The 26,242-nt window shown below is 39.3% G+C and overlaps 1 protein-coding gene across 3 annotated transcripts in view; it reads left to right on the top strand.

Annotated features, from left to right (window-relative positions):
- calcrla (calcitonin receptor-like a) overlaps nt 1-17,241 on the top strand; it is a 30,149-nt gene extending 12,908 nt beyond the window's left edge. For all 3 annotated transcript variants that reach the window (XM_020099598.2, XM_020099597.2, XM_069532870.1), the window contains exons 2-13: nt 6,398-6,506; nt 7,737-7,890; nt 8,307-8,417; nt 9,374-9,486; nt 10,561-10,652; nt 10,744-10,870; nt 11,112-11,265; nt 11,388-11,448; nt 12,503-12,569; nt 13,224-13,442; nt 14,444-14,485; nt 16,040-17,241. In XM_020099598.2, coding sequence (XP_019955157.1) covers nt 6,432-6,506; nt 7,737-7,890; nt 8,307-8,417; nt 9,374-9,486; nt 10,561-10,652; nt 10,744-10,870; nt 11,112-11,265; nt 11,388-11,448; nt 12,503-12,569; nt 13,224-13,442; nt 14,444-14,485; nt 16,040-16,261 — 1,437 coding nt within the window. In that variant the 5' untranslated portion in view covers nt 6,398-6,431 and the 3' untranslated portion in view covers nt 16,262-17,241. The remainder of the gene's footprint in view (nt 1-6,397; nt 6,507-7,736; nt 7,891-8,306; nt 8,418-9,373; nt 9,487-10,560; nt 10,653-10,743; nt 10,871-11,111; nt 11,266-11,387; nt 11,449-12,502; nt 12,570-13,223; nt 13,443-14,443; nt 14,486-16,039) is intronic.
- The last annotated feature ends 9,001 nt before the right edge of the window (nt 17,242-26,242 follow it).

The raw sequence follows: 26,242 nt of genomic DNA, 5'->3' as shown, positions 1-26,242 counted from the left end.
CGGCCTTGGTTAGACATAACAGGCTCTCTTTGTTAATGCTAAGTTGAGATGACTAGTGAGCCATGCAGAACACATAACTGTGTTACCAAGTCATCTCAGTATTGTGAGAGCGTTTTCACACGATAAATAGACAAATAATTGATGAAGGTAACGATGCGTGCTGCGTTTTAAAAATGCATCTGCCTTGGAGTGTTTTAATAAAATACCCATTCTGACATTGCTGCACATTGCTCTTTGATACATAACAAAGAATACCATCATTTGTGATTTTGTTCTTTTTCGGTTACGAATATCAAACTAAATAGTTAAAGAAGTTCTTGAGCATGAATTCTCTGTATGTTGTTTTTTTCAAATGGCTTAACCTGAACCAGGCCATATATGATAGCATCACTTCCATACAGTGATCACACATAGCTGTAAAAATACATAAAAACTTGTTTTATTTAATGCCCTGATAGTGGCCATTGCTCAGTCCAGGTATTGGAATCAGTATTGGGTATCGAAAACATGTCTCCTCAATGTGCCTCTCAGGTAGTAACTGGTTTAGTGCGGTATACAGCTCGTCAGTTAAAAATTAAGGTGAAGCCGTGGTGCTTGTGGTTCACAGCTGTGGTGGTTCAGCTGACAGGTGGTTTTACTGTGTGTTTGACAGATGTTACAACACAGAAACCTGGGTGTAATGTTTATATCACTGCTGATCAGAGACATCTCACTTTGTAAACAAGCAGACTGCCAAGATTTTCACAGGGAGGGACTCTACATACCCTAATATGAACGTGTGCATGGACAAGTTACCAAAACAAAGAACAGAGGAGTTTGCATCACAACACACAGAGGGAGTGTGATTTTATTCTGTCCTCAGGGCACCATAACAACAGAAAATGGTTGTTGGCTGCTATGTCAAAGTTTTTGTGGCATTGTTTAATGTGGAGTAAACATAACAACATGTACAACAGCAGACAAGCAGCACATAGTTCATGTATCGATTGTTCTTCTTTATGCAGGGCCTTAATCATCTCTCTGGTTCCTCCCCTCTCTTGTTAAGTCTGTTTCCTGCCACACAATAAGGCAATAATGATGTTATTGGCGCTCACCAGCCTAATGAGCATCCGAATGCCACAGAGTGGAACGCGATGTATGGGGCGCCAAACATCCTGCGAGGGCAAGAGGATGTTTACAGCACAGAAGAGCCCAGCGTCTCTGCAGGGACAGTGGGAGTTGATAAGTACAGGCTGAGCTCTGCCACTTGGTGAGAACACAACAGCTGTTATGCACAGGCTGTTTTTCCCAGGTATGTTTCTATCAGCCCTTGTGCAAAGTGTACATGACTAACCACTTGTGTGGAATACTGAGGTACTACAAATAATAGTGGACCACCCACATAGTGCTTGGTCCTTGGTTGGATTCAGTTGAACCAAACAGATCAATAATCAAGTGCTGGGCATCTGTGGAGGATTGTTCGCTTGGCTTCGACCTGCAGGAATATTTTCATAGATCATGATCTTTCAGGATTTTCAGGATTATTTGTTTTTGTGGAGAAATGATTTATGTTCATTGTTGTCTTTATCGGTTTGGTGTCAAATCGCTGTGGATGTATGTAAATCTGTGTCCTGGTAGAGAAACAAATAATGCCATCGTGGTGTGATCTGAATGCTCCAGTTTCTACAAAATCAAGTTGTAAAAGCAGAGGCATGAACTGACTAATGTAATTGCAAAGCATTTTTTGACGTGATATGAAACGTAAGATACACAACTAGTTATTTGACTTCTATAGAGCATATGAGTCAGCCTTAGAATAGAAAATAAGTTTTCTTCCCACGGATTTGTTCTGTAGTTACCCGGGAAAGGTCAGCAAGAGAACACACCATCCTGATAAATATAGGCATGCATTTCAGAAAGCTGCAAACAGTAAAAGCAACAGATCATTTATCATTGGTTGTGTATTTTTGGAGCAACGGTTGCAAATGTTATAACTGTCTCTTTGTGTCAAAGCAATGAGTCACAAATCTAACTACAGTTGTGGACCATCTGGAGAAATGGGAGTTCTTTCACAAAAAATAAATGAAATGTATCCATAGTAAACATAGAAAACAGCTTCAGTTAATTCAGTCTGAAAATGTTGAAATAGGGGCCAAGGGTCTTTGCATGACAAATAAATATGACCTCCTGTTATGACAATGACGTTTACATTTTTCACGTCTGTCAAATGTGTTCCACAGAGTAGTTTGAGCTTTCTCGATTGAACGGATGACAGAAGTTTGTATTCTTGTTTTTAATATGTCGTAGGGTCTTAACGCTGGTAACATATCAAACTGGACCAACATCCCGAAATAGACTTGGAAGCAACCATGATCATTAAGCAGCCCCTTGATCAGAAGATGGAACTGTCATTGTTCCTGATTGTCTCTCAGGATTGCATGGACTCAATGTTGTTCCTCTTTTTCCAATGACTGAAATCATGAAAACAAATTGAACTCAGAGTGCAAGGCTTCCCTGCATGACGATTTTTATCGGATGACAGGTTAATAAATATCAAGAAAAAAAGAAAAATTACAGACTTGGTGAGCAAAGACCTTAAGGCTAGTTTTATGCTTTCTGCATCCTTGAGTCTGCTTACCCACTAATGTGCCACTACGCTACTATAGTGCAGGAGGGGTTGTGAGAAGAGGTGCATTGCTCTAACAATACAAACACAATCAATTATGTAATAATTCATGGAGGAGCAAGACTTTAGATAAATGATAATGTGATCTTCTGGGTATATGTGGAACATGTCCTACAAGCGGACACAAAGTGGATTATAAAGTAATAAGAACAACTGTGCTTCCGTGGCGTCTGCAGCTGTGTACCCGTCTGTAAGAGAGTATAATTGTGGTTGGCCTGGGACATCCCGCTGCTTCCTGCATTGGAACCAAATGTTGTGGGTTATAAATGAGTTACATACTGCATGAGAGAAGAAGTCAACATTGGTTTCGGACACACAGAATTACTCTGTTAAACACCCTTCCTCCTTTCTTCATGGAACTCATTACCCAAGACTCCATCATTCGGAACAAGGCTGAGCTCTTCTCTACTGGCTGTGCAGTACCAAATCCAATCAGTATTAAGCTGCTGTGTTTGACACCTATCAATAACATCAACTGCTCAAAATGTTGTGTCCTTTTACCATCATAAATAAGATATTTAGGGAAGACATGAACAGAATGTCATGCTGGAAATTCCCACTGACGAGAGGCTCCAGTTTACTTCCTCACTACCACCGTTAGGCTTTGTTAAATTATTGTGCAGGACCACTAACTAAATAAGGAACAAGCAAAGAAAAGGGAATGAGAAACAAATCACTACCGTAGTTATAGGCAACGTTAAAGCAGCTATTGGGAAAGCATTCTTTTAACGTCTGTTGAGTGTATCCCTCTGACAAGCTATATCCTCTGTATCAGTCTGCTAATGTATGAAACTCAGCTCTTGCCAAGAAACAGCTGGGGAACTTGGCAACGTAGAGCTCTCTCTCTCTCTCTCTCTCTGTCTCTGTGTGTGTGTGTGTGTGTGTGTGTGTGTGTGTGTGTGTGTGTGTGTGTGTGTGTGTATGCGTGTGTGTGTGTGTGTTTTTCATTTGCGGAGCAGCTGATCCTTCCCTGGCTGTTTCTAATTTGCATGTCACTATAATGTTTTACAGTCCCACTTTCAGTAAGCCCCTCCCCCCTCCCTCCCTTTCCCCAGTGTAATGCAGTTTTAACTCGAAACAGACTCACAGAGGCACCAGGTCAGTCCCTCTGGTGACAGAGCAGCAGGGAAGAGTTGTGGGAATCAAAGGGTCTAATTCCCCAAGTGAGGGGCTGACTGATGCCCCCCCCCCCCCCCACGTTGCCTCCTCCTTATTTAGTGGCTCATTAATTTTCGAGCTTACAGCAACGTCGAAGCAGAGTAAAGCTGCTTGACTTCATATCAGACGATTGTGAGGTCTGCATGAAAATGAGAGTATCGAAATTTGTTGGACAGGGGCAGGTCTAGAGGCAGCTTAGGATTGGTGCACATCAACAGGATAAGATGGAAGAAAGAATGCTACCACAATACGTTGTTAGCTTATACAGTATATGGACTTTTTCAGCATTAAGAGAAACTAGCAACGTGCTGCAAACCATGTAAATTACCTTGTGGCCAGGAGAAAAGCAAATATAAAGATGATGAGCCTGCCCCCACTTGTTAAATGTAACTAGCCACAAAACTATTTTTCACGTTGATGTCCTCTTTAAAGGTCTTCAGTTGTCATAAAAACCTTTTGAGTTTTTATGACAACTGAAGCTACCACAGGTTCTGTTTCATGTTTGGAAGGGGAGGGTGAGATGAGAGGTATTCAGCTGCAACATGCAATTTCAACACTAGATATCACAAAATTCTACACACTTTACCTTTAAGTCTTGAGCGCATCTCCAGATGATGTTCCCTGGCAACCTATTGATTTAGAAAATACCACCTTGCTAATAGTTGACAGTTTCATCTGAAGCTGCTCTGTGGTTTTCCTTTTATTTCTCTATACCTTTTTATTACGAGCAGATTCAGATTCTGAACATTAAAAACCCTGTTTCTCACAAACTGTAGTGACAGTGATCACCTGTAGCAGGAAAGATCTTGTGATGTTCATGGATAAAATCATATAAATTAAGTCGTAAAAAATCATAATATTACAGAAAAAAGCAATATTGCTTGAAAAAAGTTGAAATTTACAGGAAAAAAGTTTTCACATTGTAAAATGGTCAGTGGCAGTCTCCAAATTCTACATGAAATAAAGTGGAGCAGCTCTTTGATAATGATACATTATTATTATTATATCTAAAGCTACCTGAACAGTGGTACACCCACAGTTCTTTGCAGAGCAGAGTTTCACCACCTGAGGGATAATGTCTCTACTTGAATTTTGTCTCATCTGCTATGCAGCAGCCGTGACACGCAATCCCTGTGGCCTGCAGCTGTGCCGCAACCAACTCTCTAGGATTCTGCTTGGATGAGACACCATCATCACTTTTGGAAATGAAATGTGTACCGTAGATGTGTAACACACCCACTAACCGATTTGAAAGCGCTGTCACATTTGTGGATTCATGGAAGAGTGCAAAGGAGATGTGGTGCACAGAACACGCAGCAGCAGTGAGAGTCTCAGCTGTGCTTACATGACTTGTGTCGGGGAAACAAGGACTCTGTTTGATAAGTGGCCTTCGTTGGCTTGATTGCAACTACACATTTTGTGTGGTTCTTTGAGCCAGAATACTAATATTGTGGGTACATTTGACCCCAAATCGACCTCACATTTAATGATAGCATGCCGAGATCAGATCAGGTCAAAGTAGATTCATGTGCTTAATACTGTGGAGACGTTAATGATGACATTTTGGAGGTGATAAATCATACAGCTTATTGTCTTTATAATATTTATAATTATCTTCTGATCCTGATCCTGTTTGATGTTCACATTGAAAAGATTTCTAACTAGTTTGACTTTTACAACCACGGTCTAGACTGATGACATCACAGTTTAGAAAGTACTAAGTAACTGCATGAAAAACAAGAAAAATATTTTAGAGTAGAGTGATCACTCTGTCCATTTTCCTGTTTATTTCACCTTCAACGTTCATTTCCTTGTTTTTTTTCCATGTGGCACTTACATTAGTCTACCTGCTGTTCAAGGTGTTGTACACTTAATGTGCTCAGTCACCCAAAAAACACAGAAAAACACGCACTGATGACCATTTTGAAGTAATATATCACTGCATTGTGGTTCCACTGCATTGTTTTGCTCACGCTTCGTTGCTTTGGCTCGTTACAGCAGAGCCCATGTGGCAACGGAGGCACCAGCCAATCCAAGTTGTGTTTGAACAAACACTGAAGCATAGGCACTAGTTAGTTGAATCCTGTTAATTAATGCGAAAGAGGAGTGAGAGACAGGAGGCTTAGCTGGTGTGTGTTCATCTGGTTCTACATTTCATCTCCCATGTACTTCTCTCATGCATTGCATTGATTGTTAGCATTGCATGTTAGCAGGGAGGCCGGCTATGTTGTGTGTCCTAAGAGTGAAACTGCGATTGTTGTCGTTGTGTATTGGGTGTGAAGGCTGAAAGCCTTGGGCACATCCACCAAGCGCACATGTAACCAAGCGTTAATGCCACATATATGTGAGTCCAACGTTAGATTATAAATTAGTAATTATTTGTGAGCTGCTGAGTCTAGGTCTCAGTCAACGTATATTTAATCCCCATCTTAATTGACTCTTATGGAAAATATAATAGTAAAAATGTAGTAGATTGAAACCATTGTTATCAACAGCTGAAGAACCAAGAAACGCTGTGAATGAAATGATCTTTCACTTCAATGATATCGCTCAACAGTCGATTCTCCATTCCAGATCTGTTGAAGGTCGATCATCAACCAGCTCTGACATGGCCAAAAGGAAGATGGACAGCATCGGGCGGAGCTGGATGGTGGTGCTCATACTGCTGTGTGATATTACAAAGGTACGACAGTCCACAGACAGGCAAGCTCGTGAAAGTGAAAACGCACAAACTAAATATACTTCGTGAATAAGCTGGATGGAGAAAGCAAATCTAAAAGCAGCTGTAATTAATATGTGTCCAGCTGGTAGAAGCTGTCTTTTTTTGGTAGCGCCCTTAGATTTATGATTCACAGAAAAAAATTACAGTATGTACATTATTTATAACTACTGTAGTTTACTATTCAGTTATGACTTATTTATATATGTTGTAGATTTTACAAAGAAAAAAGAAGCTGCTTCAGGTTGGAATATCTGCTGTGCAATAAAAAAGCTGCATACTGTGGTTGGCAGTGTTTCAGAATTGATGTCATATTTTCCATGGAGCGCAAATAGATTTAATGGAAGCTAGTGTATGTTAGACTCCCTCTTCAGACGTAGGAACTTGATGAATGCTTTACTATAATACATCCCGACTGAGTCAAAATACACGGCCAATATTGAATTCAGATGCATACATGTGAGGACTGAATACTGAATATAGTCTTCTCTCACCTTTATATAAAAGACATGAAATAAAAAGAACGTAGGAAGCATATGCTTAAATCTGCAGCTTACATTTTATACTGGTAAAGATCATGAGAATTATTATTTTGTTGTAGCTTTGGTAAAATTATTAAGTTTACTTAAAAAAATCTAGGAAAAAAACAATTGCCTTGATAAAATGTGAGTTTTGTCTCGAATTATATCTACTTATATCTACAACTACAAGTAAATTCAGCTTAACAGGACAGTTGTGATTACTACATCTAATATATTTATAAATATTCAGATTAGGTTAATAACTAGAGCATGGTTTACAACTTTACTTAACAAAATGAAAAGAACTGAAATACTAGACACGTATCACATCAGTTCTGGACTGTGTCAGGACAATGAAACAGCTGTTTCCCTTTAAATGTTGCTGCCACAAAGAATTGTACTAAAGGAGATAAAATATGAAGTACTCAACACCAAAAGCACACATATTAGCTTTTATTCAGTTCCTTTTAAGTCAACAAACACATATTATTTGTGTTTGTAGAAACATTTATGTAGACTGAAAGTGCACTGGTTGGTGGAGGCCTACAACTACAACTTTCAAGATGATACACATGTTTTAATGTTTAATATTTCGAACATCAAAGTCACCGTCGACGTATATTTTGTGATACCCCTACTTAAGAGTAACGTCTCTGAAATCTCTTTCTTGCAGTTTTTCGTGGAAGGGAGTCTGGGGTCAAATGAAACTGAGCACCAGCATCCGACCAACGTCTACCATGACGTTGGAGTCACCAGGGACAAGATCGTAACTGCACAGTTCGAGTGCTATCAAAAGATAATGAAGGACAGCACCCACAGCAGACAAGGTAGCTGCCACGTTTGAATGGCACAACGAAACCTTTAAGCTTTTTCTATTCAATATTTCATGGTCCAAATTACTGCTTCAGTCTATTTGGACAGTATTTGAGAAAATCTCTTGTTAATAAGCAGAATGTAAGGTTTGGGTTTGACACATTGGGAGATACTGGTCTTAGACGGTATTATTAGTACTGTTAGTTTGTGGGATTTGCACAGGCACCTAAGGGTTTTGGGATTGATCAGATGGAAAGTACAAGGAGTTCGAGCAATCTCATTAGTTCAGAAAAACGGAGCCGGTTTATTTTTCTCAAATGAATGCAGTACACTTCTGTAATTTGTAAAGAATGAATAAATCAAAACATTCATTTTGTAAATTGTATTAATCCCTGCATGGTAGCCTCTAACACACTCTCTATGGTTCTAGAGCCCCTGTGTAATCGTACGTGGGATGGCTGGCTGTGTTGGGACGACACGAAGGCGGGGGTCATCTCAGAGCAGCACTGCCCAGACTACTTCCAGGATTTCGATCCGTCAGGTGAGATCTGTGGCTCATAGCTGCCCAACATGAAGTGAAGCAGCAGTAGCTGAGCTAATCTGACTAAATTTTTCTTATTGGTCAAACAGCCACCTGTAAGTCACCTGTAATCTGTATTGTAGCCTTGTGCATTTGCTCGGTATCATCAACGTTAACGCTCCTGTGGAACCACAGAAGATCTTACACAACTGTTATAGGCTGAGAACTGACTCAAGTGACTCATAAACTGATGTTCATTTGTTAAATTGGTGGAATGCCTCTCTATCCCTGAGTTTGATTCATTTAGAAGAATTAAACTCATAGTGGAGAACAATGATGATCCAAACTATGCATTAAAGTCTACCGAGAGTCTGAACACTACAATAAATGATTCTGAAACATAAGATCTCATAGATGAAGAAGGTTTTTTTCTTATTTTTTCTATTCTCACTATATATTGCTTGAGTTGTCTATAACTGACAAGGGCAATGCTCTGTCTGTTTCTGATGCAAACTTTAATTGGGCCTCCAAGTACTCTTGCTCCCACACTCCAAAGACCTGCAGGTTAAGTTAATTGGAGACTTTAAATTGACCGTGGTGTGAATATAGATATGAACAGATGTTTGTCTCTATATGTCAGCTTTGAGATACACTAGTGACCCTCTCACCCAATGTCATGATTGGCTCCAGCTCCCCAGAGGCCTCGAGGGAGAAGATGGATGGATGAATGATTCTGAACTACATGATGTGGTTTTTTTTTATCTTTGCTTTCCTGAATGCAATCAAAATGTATGCGAGCATACATGTGAAAACCATTTTCAAACAGTCTGATGTACTGTATGTCAAAGAGCATCTTTTCTTTCATTGTCTAGAAGCAATCTGCATTTTATTTGCAGAAAACATTCTGTAAAAATGGGGTACAATCAGGCTGGGGGGTGTTGTCTCATATCTACTCTATGTATTATTCCTACCTTCAGAGATGGTCACAAAGATTTGCGCTGACACTGGTGACTGGTTCCTGCATCCTGTTAGTAACCGGACATGGAGCAACTACACCCGCTGCAATCAACACACCAATGAAGTCAGAGTGGTTAGTGACTTTATGATATGGCTTCAAACACACATGAATATTCAGATGAACTGAGTCATTGTTTATCCCTGACCTTTAAATATTGGATCTCTGGGAAGTTACTGCACTGTATGTTTGCAGTGATGATAGGAGACAAAAAGGTCACTAATGTGCAAATGACAAGCATCAGATAACATGAAAACACAACTGAACACAAATGTCATGCTCATGCTGGATAAAATGTAGTGAGGGGTGGCACAAGAATAAAAGTAAAGGCTTCATTCAAATAATGAAACAAAGTAAGAGGAATTTCTTCTCTGGTTGCCATGAAAGTGCAATGTAAATTTGTTTCAGTCATGCGCTGAACTCCGGATAATCTCCTGACACTCTCTGGAGTTTCTCCTGATTTGCCCTCTAGTAAAAGCTCCGGATAATGTCCAAATGAGCTGACTGGGGAACACAGCAGGTGAACTTCCACAGACAAAAAATGAAAAGAATACAAATGTCTCAGGATGAAAAAGTTGGGCCATACACGCGAGAGACACAGGCGGAGATGTCAAGAGAATTTTTGGTGAAAAGGTTGAAGCCGACATCAAGGTGCTGTGAACAAAAATATGTGACCTCAGCAGCGGAATTAATATGTGCTGTCTCTGCCTGCTGCACCACCCCTCACCTGAATGTTCCAGAGAATATGTTGTTGTGAAAAAAAAGAGCCCACGACCTCCATGTCTTAAAAAGGCTGAAGTGTACATGGGTATTTTGGTTAGAATTGCATTACAATCCATCAACTAAAGATTAGTGGGAGAGGTTGAGGGGTCACAGTCCAACATTCTCCAGGGACCAAAAATTAATTTCTCCTTACTCGTACACTTCTCCACCACAAACACAATTTAAAATGTAATAAACTGCACCCTAACATTTGACTGTTACATTGAACATTAGCTACACTGGTGTAGGAAGGACATGGTATGGGGTCTCATGAGTGGAGTGGCTTTATGGAAACATCCTGATGACACTAAAGTGATAGATTGTCTCACAACAGTAGAGGTCGTTATGAGATCCAGATCATCTAATTTGTGTCTCATTTCCTTCCAGACTGCAATGAATCTTTTCTACTTAGCCCTGATAGGACATGGATTGTCACTGACGTCCCTCTTAATCTCCCTTGGAATATTCTTCCATTTCAAGTGAGCCAACAAACCTCACCCAACATACTTATCTCATCCCTCGTATAAATCAGCAGCACAGTGGTGTGAATTTGTCCGTCTCTTCTTGCAGGAGTTTAAGTTGCCAAAGGATCACCCTTCACAAAAACCTCTTCTTCTCCTTTGTTCTCAACTCTGTCATCACCATTGTTCTGTTGACAGCAGTGGCAAACAACCAGGAGGTTGTACAGAGTAATCCAGTGAGTTTATGTATTTATTTACATTCTTTAATTATTAACTATACAATCATATCATTGTTTTACACATTCAACTTGAACGATTCCCTTTGTCATCCTAGTTTCAGAATTTAAACATAAATCAGGTTAAACACTGCTCCAGAAATCTTGGTTTATTTATTTCAGTGCTATAACAGCTACATTATTTGATGAATGTCCTACAACTGTGAACATATCATCTGAATTCCATGTGTACATTCCTCAGACAAGCTGCAAAGTGTCCCAATTCATTCATCTCTACCTATTTGGCTGCAACTACTTCTGGATGCTGTGTGAGGGAATATACCTGCACACTCTCATCGTGGTGGCCGTGTTTGCTGAGAAGCAGCATCTAATGTGGTACTACCTCCTCGGCTGGGGTACGTAGGAGATAATGGCCAACTTACTGCATGTTCCGTAATTGTAATAAGCTGTATTCTTTAAATAGTTTGTCATTTTATTGTTGCTTTCAATGAAAATGTTATAAAAAACGTTCTTGCAGGCTTTCCTCTCATTCCGGCGACCATACATGCCGTTGCTCGAAGTTACTACTACAATGACAAGTAAGTGTGGTATATTATAGTTTGTATCAAATCTTAAAAATCATGGTAAAATATCGAAATAGGCTCACACCACTAATACGCTCGTCCACACAAAATAGTTTGCTGAAAGTGAACTGTTGGCATGGCTAGTGAGCTTGTGAGCTAACTGTTTTATGAGCTACCCCTACAATAGCTCTCTAAGCATCTCTCTGTTTTTTCTCTACTCTTGGATTTATATCCCTGTGGTATTTTTACACCAGTTCGATAAAGAAATAAAATGAGAATCTTTATATTATTATTCATCATTTATTTTCTGTAGTTCCATAAAATATTGGGAAAAGATGCAAGAAATGCTATGGTTATTTTAAGTTGGAAAATGTGAGTATATAATAACTCAGTAGGTTTATTTCTCTATCACTTGTAATAATAATTTTAAAGGGAAGGAAAGGGGGAGTGGAGAAGAAGGAAGAAAACAGGAAAAAAGGGCAGGGAGGGAATAAATAAATACATTAACAAAAATTTGATAAGAACTAAAGTGTACACTGCTCGAGCTGACTTTTTAGCTTGCTAGCTTTGCTTGTTTGCTATCACTGGAAACTCGGTGGCACGGCAGTATACTGTATATAAAGATGGACAACAAAAGTGAAGCCAAACACCTGGATTTCTCCCTGGTTTTAATCTGTTATTTGGTGCCATAGAATGGGTTGTAATGTCATGATTGACAGCTGAGATTGACTCGTGATTGGTCGAGTATATATTTTTGTGGGATGCCATAGCATGTATCCAGAATAAAATCCTAGTGTTGCCAGACCTTAATGCAAATATACAACAAAACATTTTTAAATCCTGCCTAATTTGTAAAATGTTAATCTGGCCAGCAGAAGAGAATGATTACATGAAATGATCTGCTGTGTGTTTATCTGCATCTTGCTTAGTTCAACAACACATTCAGCCGGGCTGACCGCTTCCCTCATGAATTCTCCCAACCTGTTCATGCACTTCATGAGTCAGCTGTCATGTGATGCATCGACACTGTTGTGTAAACTTTTCTCCTTTGTCCTCCTTTCCACTGTAGCTGTTGGATTAGCTCCAAAACATCGCTACTCTACATCATCCACGGCCCCATCTGTGCTGCTCTTCTGGTAAGAAGGTTCAGCGTTTTTGTTGTTTTTTTTTTCCTTCCCTGATTTCAATCAATTAAAGCAAAGTAAATGACAGAAATATTCATTAACTCAAATACACCAACTGATTAGTCCCACTTTACACTGGATGCACTGTTTTTGTTGTGCAACAAGCAGCAACAAGCTGCTTTTGTCTTCTTCCGAGTGGACACTGTGGGGGGGCTTGCAAGCAGGACATAGTTTCATAGCATGCATAATTGTGTTTATCTTGTGAAATCAATGCATCTGCCCCTCCGAGGATCTCCCCACAGGTCCCCTGGGCCGCTTTGCATTCTAGGAATTTTCGTAATCGTTACAGCCAGGCACACTTCAGAGAAATCTGGTCCCTTAAGGTGCTCGGAGGACTAAATGTTCCACCTTGAGCAAACTTTACAAACACTTTTTTTTTCATATTCACGAACTGAATTGTGTGGCGATTAATAACAATAACAGTTCTCTGTAGCTTTATACCTTTGACTTTCACTGTGTGTCTGAGGTGTATTCTATTGTCAGGTATTGTTCACTGGCACATTTTTTAGTTATTAAGAAAATATATTGACAACATAGCTGACAGCAGCCAACAGCCACAATATCATGGTGACCTAATAATGTCTCCTTTGCTGCTGTCTTCCCCAGGTGAATTTGTTCTTTCTGCTGAATATTGTGCGAGTGCTCATCACCAAACTGAAGGTGACCCATCAAGCGGAGTCGAGTCTCTACATGAAAGCAGTGAGAGCCACCCTCATCCTGGTGCCTCTTCTGGGAATTCAGTATGTGCTGCTGCCTTACAAGCCAGAGGGACGGGTGTCCTCTGAAATCTATGACTACATCATGCACATACTTATGCATTACCAGGTGAGATGATGGGTAGCCAAATCTACTCCAAAATGATGTGATTCAAGAAGAGTGTCAGATGTGGCTGAGTGATTGATACCAGCTCATTTAATTTAAAAACTGGAAAGGCAAACCTCTGCCAGGGCCATTGTATACTACACGTCCCTTTAGAGCTAAAAAATAAAAAGGTTGTTCTGATTATCGTAGATCTGAACACCATGAATATGTCTCACATTACGCCCATTACACCCCATTTACAAATATTCCCTACCTTGCAATATTAAGGACAGTTCTAATCTTGCATCCGCTACTTTACACAGATTTAAACAAAAATGGTTTGCATTTGTTAGTGGTCCATGTCTCATCCCTCCACCAAGTTAGGTGCCGGTCAGCTCAGTACGTTTTGGCGCAATCCAGCTAACAAACCAACAAACAAGTCACTGGTGCAAACATGATCTCCTCTGTGGAGTTAAAAATACATACACTGTATGTATGCCATGCTGTTTAAATGCATGCCTAGTGTATATTTTTAGATTGGTATTTAAAGTTGTACTGTGTGTAAAGTCCTGTTCCATGTATGTGTATATGATTTACAATGAAACTCGGCCACGTTAGTCTATCTCTCTTCCGGTGTAGAGATGTTTACTAAATCAACTATCGTCTGGACAAACCCCTTCATTTCCTTAAGATTTCATAAGAACGTTTAGCGAAAGCCAAACATCCCCGTCTGAAGAGACTTTGTGTCTGTTGTACCTCGGTGAAGAACAGCAGGAAGGAAGGCATGAATTATCTGAGAGGGGCTGAAATCAGTTGCATGTTGGCGATGTGTTATCTGATCGTCCTGTGCTGTCCCAGCGTGGGCAGTGCACAGAGAACATCTTGAGCAACAGGCTGAATCAGCTCCAAAATACAGTTTGACCTCGCAGCATGTTAGACCTTAAAATATGATCTACAAATAACTATTGTCTTTTGATGCTTTAGACCACTTACTAAGCTGTCGTCTGTTTTTCTTTTCCTTCCAGGGTCTGCTGGTGGCCACCATCTTCTGCTTTTTCAACGGAGAAGTAAGATGGGGGTTATACCCTTAAATATGTTTCTATTTAGACCTGCATACACATATACACAGACTTATCGTGTCTCTTGGTGATCAGGGATAGACTTGGCAACTCCCTCTGCATTGCCATTAGTGCAGGATGGTGGAGGAGGCTTATGTCCAAACAGGCTCAGCTCCCTGGGGGGTTGCTGCAGACTAAATATCGTTTACTGTTGGCAGGTCATCACAGGCTTGCTTTCAATTATGCAGGAGATTGATCTGCATACAAAGTAGCTTGTCTTTGCGTGAATTGAACGTCTTAGAAGAGCAACTCATTAACTAGTTAAGCTGAGAGGAAAAGGAGTCAAATATCACAGAGAATATATTAAAGGCATGTGATCAAAACTACAAGACAACATATGTCTTGAATATGAAAAAGTTTGTCAAAATATAAATTCGATAATTTGAAATGAAAAGGAAATGAAAACAAAACACGATGATTTTTAAAGGAATAAATCCACATTTTAGGAAATATTCCATACATTCAAACTATTTACAATAGTTGGATCAGAATTGTAATATGTATTTCTTGTCTTAGCATTGAGCACAGAGCTATAGTGTGTGAATGTCATGAAAACGCTCACTATTTATTTACTATCTCAACTTGGTAATCTGTACTGAAATTGACAATGTGCATTTTCGGAGTGAGTTATGAGTGAATCTTTTCCATGCAACAGCCAGTGGCCTAAGGCATTATGTTTTGGGATGTTTGTCCGTCCGTCCATACAGTCCTGTGTAATTGTGAACAAGATATCTCAAGAATGCCTGCAGAGATTGTATTTCAAATTAGGTTCAAATGTTTGGACTGAAGAATGACCCGATTACATTTTAGTGGTTAAAGGTCAAAGGTCATGGTCGCTGTTACTTCACACTTTCTGTCTTGTGAAGGCATTCATTTAAGTACACATCACGGGCTGCAGGCTTAGGCCAACGCGAGCCGCTGCTCCTCTGATGTTTTCTAATCACTCACACGTAGAACTGATCTTTATAAATACCTGCTGAATTAAACATTCTGCAGGAAGAACTTCTTTGTCTTACTGTGTTCATAAACTGTTGAATAGTTGCATAGCTGTCAAGAAGAATGGGCGCATGACCACACCTGCTTTTCAAATTTCAAATAGGACATATGACTTGATGTTTTTATCAGTTTTACTATTATATCTTCACATGTACAACCTAGATTTATATTTTCAACTTTGAAAATGCTTTGTCTAGCTTGTTTGTGGTTTTATAGTAATAAAAATAAATACACTTCATTTTCCATATAAATTTAGTTTTTTGTGTATTTTTTGGGTTGATGAAACACTGATGATACACTATGTCAAAGTGAATTTTTTTTCTTTGGTCATAAAGACAATGTTGTGCTGAGTAAAAGACACCAAACAATGGCAGGGTAAACATTTATTTATGTGGTGTATAAATACAAATTTAAAAAGCATTTAAAAAAAACGGCCAAAATAGCCCAGGACTCCTAATGATTCCAATACAGTTGTTTTAATAACTGAAATGTATTTTCTCTGGTCAGGTCCAGGCAGTTCTGAGAAGGCACTGGAACCAGTATAATATCCAGTTTGGCAGCAGCATAGGAAACCACTCGGACGCCCTGCGCTCGGCATCCTACACGGCCTCCTCCATCACAGAGGTTCAGGGCTGCTACAGCATCGACGGCCACACTGAACACATGAACGGGAAGGGCTGCCACGAGGCAGACGCCTCCATCTTAAAATCAGATAACCCCTTCGCCTGACAGTGACACTCTTATCAAACACTACCCATCCTGTCCCACCCATAAAAACTGCAGCATGTTTGGAGCGCTGTGGAAACCGAGGGGAAACTTGCCACTTCCCTGGATTCACAACTTAAGAAGAAACAAGAGAGGAAAACGTCTGTAAATCCAGGCTCTCGCCCATTTCTCTGTCACACCGACACAGGCCCTTTAACTGTACTGTAAGGTGAGCTCGGTACAGCTACTCCTGCGCTGTCTCGTCTACAACTTGCAACTGGACCGCTTCACTCGGACTAAGATGCATTCTGATGACCGTAACATCTTTGCAGTCTTTCTGCCTGACAAAATAGTTTTTTTAAATGGATGGATATTAACTCGATTATCCTCATGGGGTCACGTCGTGCACAAAACGCCTTTAGTTACACTGTAAATGTTTTGAAATGGATTAGTGCCAAACCACGAATCCTGCCTGCCATCATGACAGAATCAGAAAAGAACCAGGTGCATAATAATATATTAAAGCATATATTATATATTTCACATATTCAACCTAATTTATCTGAACTTATTTTTGTTTATTAAATGAAAGCAGAATAAATACCGCACAGTATTTATTGACGTTATATAAAGTTATAAAGTTGTGCTACATTATCTCAGAATTGTAGTGTTGCAGGCTTCATATAGACTTTAAAAGCATTTCTAGTTTGTTTTAGTGTTTGTTCCTACATGTGCAGTTAATGCAGACGATGGTGTGAATCATACCATTAGAGGTATCATCATGCTAACTTTCTCAGCGTGTTTTACTGTAAGTGATCCTTACTGTCATGTGCATCCTTTAAAACCACACGGAAGTTTGTAATGTGACTTGTCGACACAATATTATCACCGAGAAGCCATCTTGAAGTCACCTGTACTCCGACATCTGCTCATAATACTTGAATGTAACAGTAACGTTTGAAGACCTGGCTCTGCTGAACATAAACACATCACATTCCTGTTCACTGCTGTCTTTAGCCTTACTCTTCTTCTCTCTTAGATGTGAACATGACTGGGTGTTCAGACCAAAACAGCACTGTGTTTCAAAAGCGGTTGGGGGGGATATTTCATCAAGTTGAAATTTGATGTTTGACGTATGGTTGGTACAAGCCATGAATCAGTTCCTTCATCGTGCAGCTATACTTTTGGGGCACATCTCTACAGTTCCAATTCTGTGCAAAAAATGCTTTTTACAATCCAGACGAAGCTAATACCAATTAGCTGAATCAAGTTAGTTTGCTAGCCAGTTGCATGTCAGTCATATATAGTTTTTTTCTCTTAAAACTCACGTTTCTCGTAAAACGCAGCACTAAATCGCCTTTAACTTAGGAAGATAACTATGTTATTTGGCTAAGACAACTTATGTTTGCTTCGGCTTTGAAATGCTCTAGTTTCTTATTTTTTTTACAGTGTAGTTGCACTAAAGAAGTCAAGCTTGAGGACACAGTGATCACACTTTTAACTTGTGTTATAAAAGAAAATGCAGTTGTTAGCTTCAGCTATGAATTTCATTTGTCTAGTGCCATTGTGCTACAAAAGACAAGTGTGGAGACAATGGAGGATTACTGTGATCACGCTTTCAACTTGCACGTAAAATAAAAGGCTTAAAAAAATGTAATGGAAACGGAAAAAAATTAATCCTAAGAAAGTTTTATCAATAATAATTAATTGGAGAAATAATAAAATCATGACAGTTGTGACACATGACAATATTTATATCTTTATAGAGCAGTATGTAATTAATAATTAATTAGCATTTTCTTTTGACAATTATTAAGATTTTATTTTTTTTCAAATTTGCAACACGTTGACATTCTGCCACTCCAGGAGAGTCCTCTGATTCTGTGGTCTTGATGATTATGAGGTAACCAAGATGATGCTGCCATGCATTAACAGTTTTAATGGTTTTGCCCAATGTCTCCCCCCCCCCCCCCCAATGTGTTTCTGCTTGGGCAACCCCCACAACAATGCAGTGACCCCATTCAAATGAATGAGAGGGTTTTTTTTCACATTGTGCTAATGTCTGAACACAGCCTTCTTCATCACGTCTCATAAGATTCAGTGAAACAAAATTCCCAAAACACAGCAAAAGAGCATTCATTGTAAAGCATTTAGTTGTATCCACACCTGATCAATAAACACTGCACTTTCTCACAGTTACTTTGTCATTTCACCCATTCAAATCCCCACATCTTTATTGTTTTTTTCTTTTTCCATCAGTTCAGAAGGTCTTCGACACATTTCGTCCACAATGCTGGGAACATGAGTCACTATCAGCCGATATAAATCATTTTGTAAATCTAGCATTTCTGAAGAGGACAAGTTGATCAAGTGTGAGTGTGTGTGCATGATTTATATTTACAGTATTTATGAGTACATCAGTGTATTCAGACCTGAAGCGGCCGTCTTGTGTGACAGTGTGTGGGGCATCGATAAAAGAAGTTGTTTGTTCCACTTCTGTGTTTTAGTAAGGGGAGGGGTGGGAAACCCAGAGCTTTCAACAAGCCATTGTATTTGTCTGCGTTATTTGTCATCATCTCTGCTAGGTTTTGTCAGCCCTCAATTTTGCTCTGTATTTGAAAGTGAAGAAAGAAAATATTATCATATTATACATAGAATCACTAAGTAGTACAACGTCTGTTATGTGGAGACTAAATTCAACAAAAGACCTTGTTTTCTTTGCTATTTCAGCAGTGTTGGAAACAAGTATGAACATCCTGTTTCACATGTTTTCTTTTTCTTTGCTGCAAATAATTGAGTATTTCAGATACACAGTCCAAAATTACCACTTTCGTACAAATGCTCACTTATATTTATGAGTCACCCATCACACAATGTAATGATTTTGGTGACACCTCCATTTTCTCAACAGTCCTTAAATCAACTGTGTCTACGCAGAACAGGAATAGCGACATGTTTTGTATTTATTATTTTCACAGATGGAGAAGATTACTTGGCTGCCGGTGTACAGAACATTAAGCACACTAGTCAAAGGTAGTGAAATCACAACATGAGTTTGTACCTTTTTTTTTTTTTGTATCTCAGATCTGCAGGACAGTTTCTTAGTAGAATCATATACTTTGTACATTTGTGGCTGTCAGTACTGCTTTGCAACAAGTGGTTAATGTGCAACGGCGGCATTATGAAGTAATTTACTGTGCAGTGACGCATCATCAGGACTTACAGTAATTTCATTTTCAGCGTGTTAGAAAAGCCAGATGCAAATGTAGTAGCTCCTGTGTACCATTTAATTTGTATATTTATGTGTGAATTACTTTCATAGGTTCGTGAAGACCCCAGTGACATATATATGACAAAAGCATTGAGGACAATGTCTGAAGTTTTTGTTCATACTACTCTGTATTTAACTTTGGACGTCTTGACACATGGACACTGCTGTTTGAATGTAACTAGTGGTGTTTTATTTTCTGGATGTGAAAACATATATACATATGTATATATATATATATATATTTCCATACAATGTCTCTTATTATTTCACTGGACAATGTGTAATACTGATGTATTAATACAATATAGCACAGTGCTAGCTCTCAACTTTTCTTTTATTGGACACAAGCAGATCAGTTTAGCAGACGTTAACATACACATGATTCATCCTTCCATGCTTGTCTCACCAAGTGGATTCTATAACATCCACCTCTGAGGCTCTGTAATGAGAAACATCTGCTGTGTTGGCAGAGAGTCCCCACAGCAACTGTCAGGAGCAACAAACACACTTTCTAACCCCTAACCCTCCTTTCATCAGCTCCCAAATCCCTTTTGTCGATTACAATAAGTTGTGGGATATACTTTAAAAGATATAATCAAGGATTGGATCAACATAGAGAAAATGTGGTCTTGATTCCCATTTTAAAATCACTTTGTTTGTGATGCTGTCCTGTCCTGACTGACAAATACTTTTCACTTAGATTTTTTAAATCACTGGTAAAATCATTGATCTGTAAATATAAACATATTTGTTTGCTGTTTCTGTATACTAGGATAATTTCATTGATTGATTACAATAAGTGTATACATATTGGAAAAATAATTCATGAGAAAGTGGCAATACTTTACTGCTCACATGAATAAGTAAATTAAGATTATCTAGTTTTAATATATGTTTATATATATATATGTATTTATAATCTAGGTTAATCCAAAATCCCATCACAGCATGGATCACAATGTGAGAACATTCTTCTTCTTATTATAAAACCATTAACTCTTGGGGCTGAGTTAACCGGCTCCCATGTGATTGCATCATACATTATGAAATACTGCATGTGATGACCTTCACAGTCACTGTCTCTATCTGTAGCCCTGAACACAGAATCATATTTTAATCTAGTAAACTCTTTATCTGAGAGGCCCATAATGACATACAATGTGGCCCAAGGGTCTGAAAGCATTTTCTCATTGTACTTACACATGAATCAAGTGGACCGAAGGGGATGGGGACCTAAATGGCACACAACACAATTTAATCTGGCTCATAATAAAACCCATTAATACAACAAATCTCAGATTCACTAAAAGATTTAAAGGGAGAAAAAATGTAGACCACCATGTCCTTCAGGGTGGTCCCTTCCACCTTTTTGCCTGTCAGATCACTGTCAGAGTGTAGCTGTTCATTGACAAGAATCACTACCATCTGACATCAGACACTTTACTGCAGAGAAGCAGTTCCAGCTATCGCTCTGAACAGGTTAGTGTGATATAAAGTAAGTTACGTTTATTGATACAGCACCCCTCACAGGTCGGCATCTGTCCCACATCCTTTAGCCTATTTAGCTCTCGTCAACTAGTAAAAAATGCTACGACATTCACCCTGGATGAAGTCCACACACGGAGAGCTAGTTGTCTCTTATGGCTAGCAGCTTTCTCCGCTCTGGTTGTCGGTGTGAGACGTATGCTGTAAAACAGTTCGTGAAGTTCCAGCATGGTACACCAGAGTTACACAGTGCAAATATCCAAATAACAAAGTCAAAATCACAACAATAAACAAATGCAGACAGAAAACCAACCACAGAATATATCAGTTCAATAATCAGTGTTCCCTATGGAGGAGGTCATTAAAATTCAAACAGCCATTGATATAAACAGGCCGCCCAGCCCTGGTGTAGGAACTCACATTTCAGCCACATGTATAATAGTATTACTGTCGTTTCAAAAAATGCTGTTATATAAAGATATATGCACTCCATCTAAAGACATTAAAAATGAGTGCGGTCCCAATTCAATAACTGTAATATTATTCATGAGATAATGATATACATTGATGCAGAACTGCATCAATACAAACACACAGCATTCAAACTGTCATCTCGAGCTGCTCTCAGATAAAGTTCAAAAGTTCAGTCACTGCTCACTAACTGTAGAACAACACAGGGCCGCAGACAGTTCCACCAGCAGCCCTCTCTGTATCCCACTCTGTCCAATTATAACTCCCTGTACCACTCATTTACTGCCGCTCCACTGCCTTTAACCAGCCCAGGCTGACACAGAATGTCTTACTACCCTCACTGCACTTTTCGGCATGTGGCCGCAGAGGCTCGGAGCTGACTCACAACATGTCACCTGAGCAAAAGTTTTAAAAAAAATGAAAGATTTCATTCAGGGATGAAAAACAGTTGAGGCACATGTTTCCTGTAGTTCTAGGTGAACATGCATTTCTGTTTTCTCCACTGCTGACTGCTTGTCTCCCTCTTATGTGACCTGGATAAGGCTGCACACCAGTGGCTGGTGAATAGCGAGGAGAGGCTGCTTTAGGGCGCTGTCGCCTGCACTTAGCCTCGTCAGCAGTGATACGTTTGTACACTGCAACACAGGAGTAATTACACTGTCCTCTCATTTACACTCTGTGACTGCAGCGAGGTCCTGTTTCTGCACAGATACATGAACATGTTCCTCATGTGGATTACAGCAACAGAAATGAAAGCTACCTAAGACTTGGTTAACAGTTGTTTCTTTAAAAATAATGTCGAAACACTACCGTCCCAAATGTCTACTTTTGTTTTTGCCCAAGATCTTTATTTTATTGAACCAGCTGTCATCTTTCTCTAGTATGAATCGAAACTTATTTTCAATCACAATTGTTTCTTCATCTCAGTTTTTGTCAAGTATATTCATGTCTGTTCCTTCCATCATGACACGGTGTCTACTTTACCTTTAAAAAGTCCTTAACAAATAATAATTTGGATCTGCACCAAATTGCACACACTTGCAAGTGGCAGAAATGTTTTTTCTCCTAAACAGGCCAGATCTTTTTTCATCCCACCCAATTATTGTCTTGAGTCATCAACAAAAAAGTTGAAAAACAGTTATTAGAAAGTTAAAGAAATTCCTCGGTCCACACCGTGATCCGCATCGAACGTTTTTGGGTCCATACCACATCCTTTCATCGAGTTTTATGGAAATCCATCCAATAGTCTTTTGCAACAAACAAACAAAGGCTGATGAAAACATGACCTCTTTTAATAGTAAAGAATGCAGCTCAGTGTGCTTTACATTAAACAGAACAACTTAAGCTTAGACCGTAAAATATATATCATTTTATTATACAAATATTTTAAAGAGGTAGATGCCATTGTTTAAAATGTCGTGTGGACTAGGATCCACAGTGTTGACAGCGGATCAAACATATTCAGACTTTGGGGCTGTTATCAGGCCTCTTTTCTACACTGCTTTGCAAACACATTACAATTAATCTTTTCTTTGATGTGATTTCTTGTCAACCAACCAGGCTGATACAGCTGATAATGGAGGCTTGTTGGATTGAATTTAATTAATTCATGGAGGTCATCAGTGATTTGAGGAAATCCAGCCCGATAAAGTAATTATGTGACTGGCTGAGTGGAAATCAGTTGGAGCCTCTTACAAGAGAAAAGTAGGAATCCTGCAAGTGCCTCTACATAATTAGACTCATGCTCTGTGGCCACAAGGGCTGTTCTTCATTCTTCACAGTGCGTGGTAACAGTATTAGTGCATGAGCTCCCCTCTCAGGAAGGAGCACCCCTACCCCCACTCCACTTTACTCAGGAGTGCAGTGGCAAGACGGGTTTGATTAATTCCAACATAAGAATGTAGTCTCTCTCAACCGTTTACTGCGCCACACAAAAAACTCCACAGGATGAGAAGGCGCCAACATGTGCGCTTGTCGCCCTTTAATCACCCCCATCTTATAGCCCTCCACCACAGCAGAGGAAATGGGGACGAGGGGAGGCCCTTCACTTAATGAAAACATTTAGCCTGTTTCGCACTGATAGCTGCCATCGTAGAGCCAGCTGCGCTCGACACTGAGCAAGACTGTTTACCTTTGGGGAATCTGGGAAATTGCTGTGTGCAGGTCAGACCAGTGCAGGTTTTAAAAGAATGTAGCCGGAGCTTGACACAGGTTAGATCCAATTGTTCCTCCAAGGATTAATTGTTATCAAGATCATCTCGTTCTTGTAATGGTTACGTGGGGGTTCAGAGAAGATTCATCAGTGCCAAAGAAATGGAAACTTTAAATTATTAATAGTTTTCACTGATGTGTTTGAGCTTATCTTTTTAAAATAGCAGAATTTTATGAAAGGGTATTATGTATGACCAGGGTATCTTGTAGGCTCAATCTTAATGTATTTGTAAAGCTACAACATACATTATCTCAAAGCACTTTAAATTGTAAGGTCGAGATCATACAAAATTATAGAGAAACTCATTAACTGAAAGAAATTTCCATCAGAACCAGACTCAATGTGGGCGGCCATCTGTCTCGACCAGTTGGGGTGAGCGGAGAAAACCGGGAAGAGAAGAGAGAGACCAGAAATGATTATGTAACTATCCTATTTAAAGGTCCAGTGTGTAAGATTTAGGTGAAAGGGTTCATTGGCAGAAATAGAATATAAAATAATCCTAGTAATGTTTGACTGGTGTGTTTCATCTAAATTGAATAAATTGTTGTTTTCTTTACCCTTCAGAATGGTCACTTTAAATAAATACTTTATATTTACATGGAAAGGGGGGGGGGGGCTCTCTGTGGAGGCCGCCATGTTTTTTACTATCATCCAAACTGGACAAACTAAAACTATTTGAGTTTTCATGACAACTGAAGTTCACCACAGGTTCTCCTTCATGTTGGGAAAGGGGAGGGTGAGGTTAGGAGTATTCAGCTGCAACATTCAACTTCCCTTCTAGTTATCACTATATAATAATGTTATTAATGATACCATCATCATCATCAAATGAATAATCCTAATAATTATTATTCATCAATAAATGGAAAACTATATTGGTTGGTATGATATAATGATGGTGATAATTCAGCTCAACTATTTGCAGCTATAACTTAGAAACTTATAAATCTTTTGGTACACTTTATATTAGGGAACACATATCAACCATTAACTAGTTGCTTATTAGCATGGATATTAGCTTATTGGCTCTTTATTAGTCATTATAAAGCACTTATTAATGCCTTATTCTTAATGACCTTATTCTGCAACTTTACTCCATTGATTAACAGTTTTCCATTAAAAACCTCCTAATTACTGCTTATTCATTGTAAGTAAGGAAGTTGTTGTACATGAATTACAAAGTGCTTGGATATTTTTACTTTGTGTGTTCCCTAATATAAAGTGTTACCAATATGTCTAATATCGAATCACATTTTCACTTCCATATTATTCCCACGGAGTCAGCATTAATCAACACTGACGTTGCAGTAACATCTTTCTGCTTCCTCCCTCTCTGCTTCCTTCTCCACTTGACCTTTTCGATCTCTCAGTTCATTCATCCAGATTTTCAGCTCACCCCGGTCAGGGTTCATGGGGCAGCACCTTCCTCCAGTTCCTCCAGTGGGATCCAACAAACTTCTATGAAACCTATGAAATGTCAGACATGGACGGATCTGACATCACAAAATAAAAGATGCAGAAATATGTATATTATGCAAATTGACTTCAAGCTGTGTGGTCAGCAGTTGGTCGGCCTATCATTTCCATCCAGAAATATAAAACTGGTGCAGAAATCTATGGCGGTAAATGGGTTGTTCATCCACAAAGGTAACTTCAACAGATTCCAAATGACAGGTACACAGACTGAAGAGTGAAAGATGAGCTCTCACATGAGATAAAGAACAGTAGCAATGTTATGGAGCGTAGCACGAACACATGGTAGTGTGAGCATAGGGTTGCACTTAGCCGTGTGGCAAATAGCGCTCCACTCTGGTTTAAAGATTTCTTATATTAGGACGAGAAGTGTAAAAAATGGGTTAATTATGAAACTGTGGTGTGACAAATTTTAATGTGGTGAGCCGCAGTAGAGTAGATCATTCATAGGAAACACTAAGATCTCTGGGGATCATCTGACGCACTCTCTTGTGCCATCATCAGAAAATCTAAATTCAAATATCACTTTTTGAGTGTGGAAAATGTTGCTGCTCTTTCGATCACAGAGTGGCTGATGTGGCTGCGGACCATTTGTCATGTGTTGGGGCTTAAAGGTTCACTGCAGTTCATTCTGGTCTGGTAATGCTACAGGCTGGCTGCTGTGAGATCTCCGCTATACATGATTCATACCCTGACCTGTTTCTGTGTCTGTAAAAAAAATATTGCTACAAGTGAGTTACTCTCATGATCACATGTCTCAGTCCAAACTGTTTACGTGACCCGAGTTTTTCGCTCAAGGCAACATTTGCTTTGTTACGCTACGTGTCTGTGTTTTTGTGCATTCTGTGTCAATGATTTATTTGTTATTTTTTCCTGCAGTGAAATATCAAATGTTTATCCCAAGTTAATTTCCCATTGGCTAGTGTACATTTTTAGATTGGATGAAATAAGAAGAATGGGAAAATATTATTTGAGCAAAAGTTAATTGAGCCTGACTTTGTCTGACCCCTTCACAGCGCTCCTTTTCCACTTCCTGTTTATCTCTCCGTAACTCTCTGAACCCTCACAGACTTCCCAGCAGGGGCCTCTTCCG

Source organism: Paralichthys olivaceus, chromosome 10 (genome assembly GCF_024713975.1).
Source record: "Paralichthys olivaceus isolate ysfri-2021 chromosome 10, ASM2471397v2, whole genome shotgun sequence".
Taxonomy (NCBI): Eukaryota; Metazoa; Chordata; class Actinopteri; order Pleuronectiformes; family Paralichthyidae; genus Paralichthys; species Paralichthys olivaceus.
This window is presented reverse-complemented; position numbering and strand designations above follow the sequence as displayed.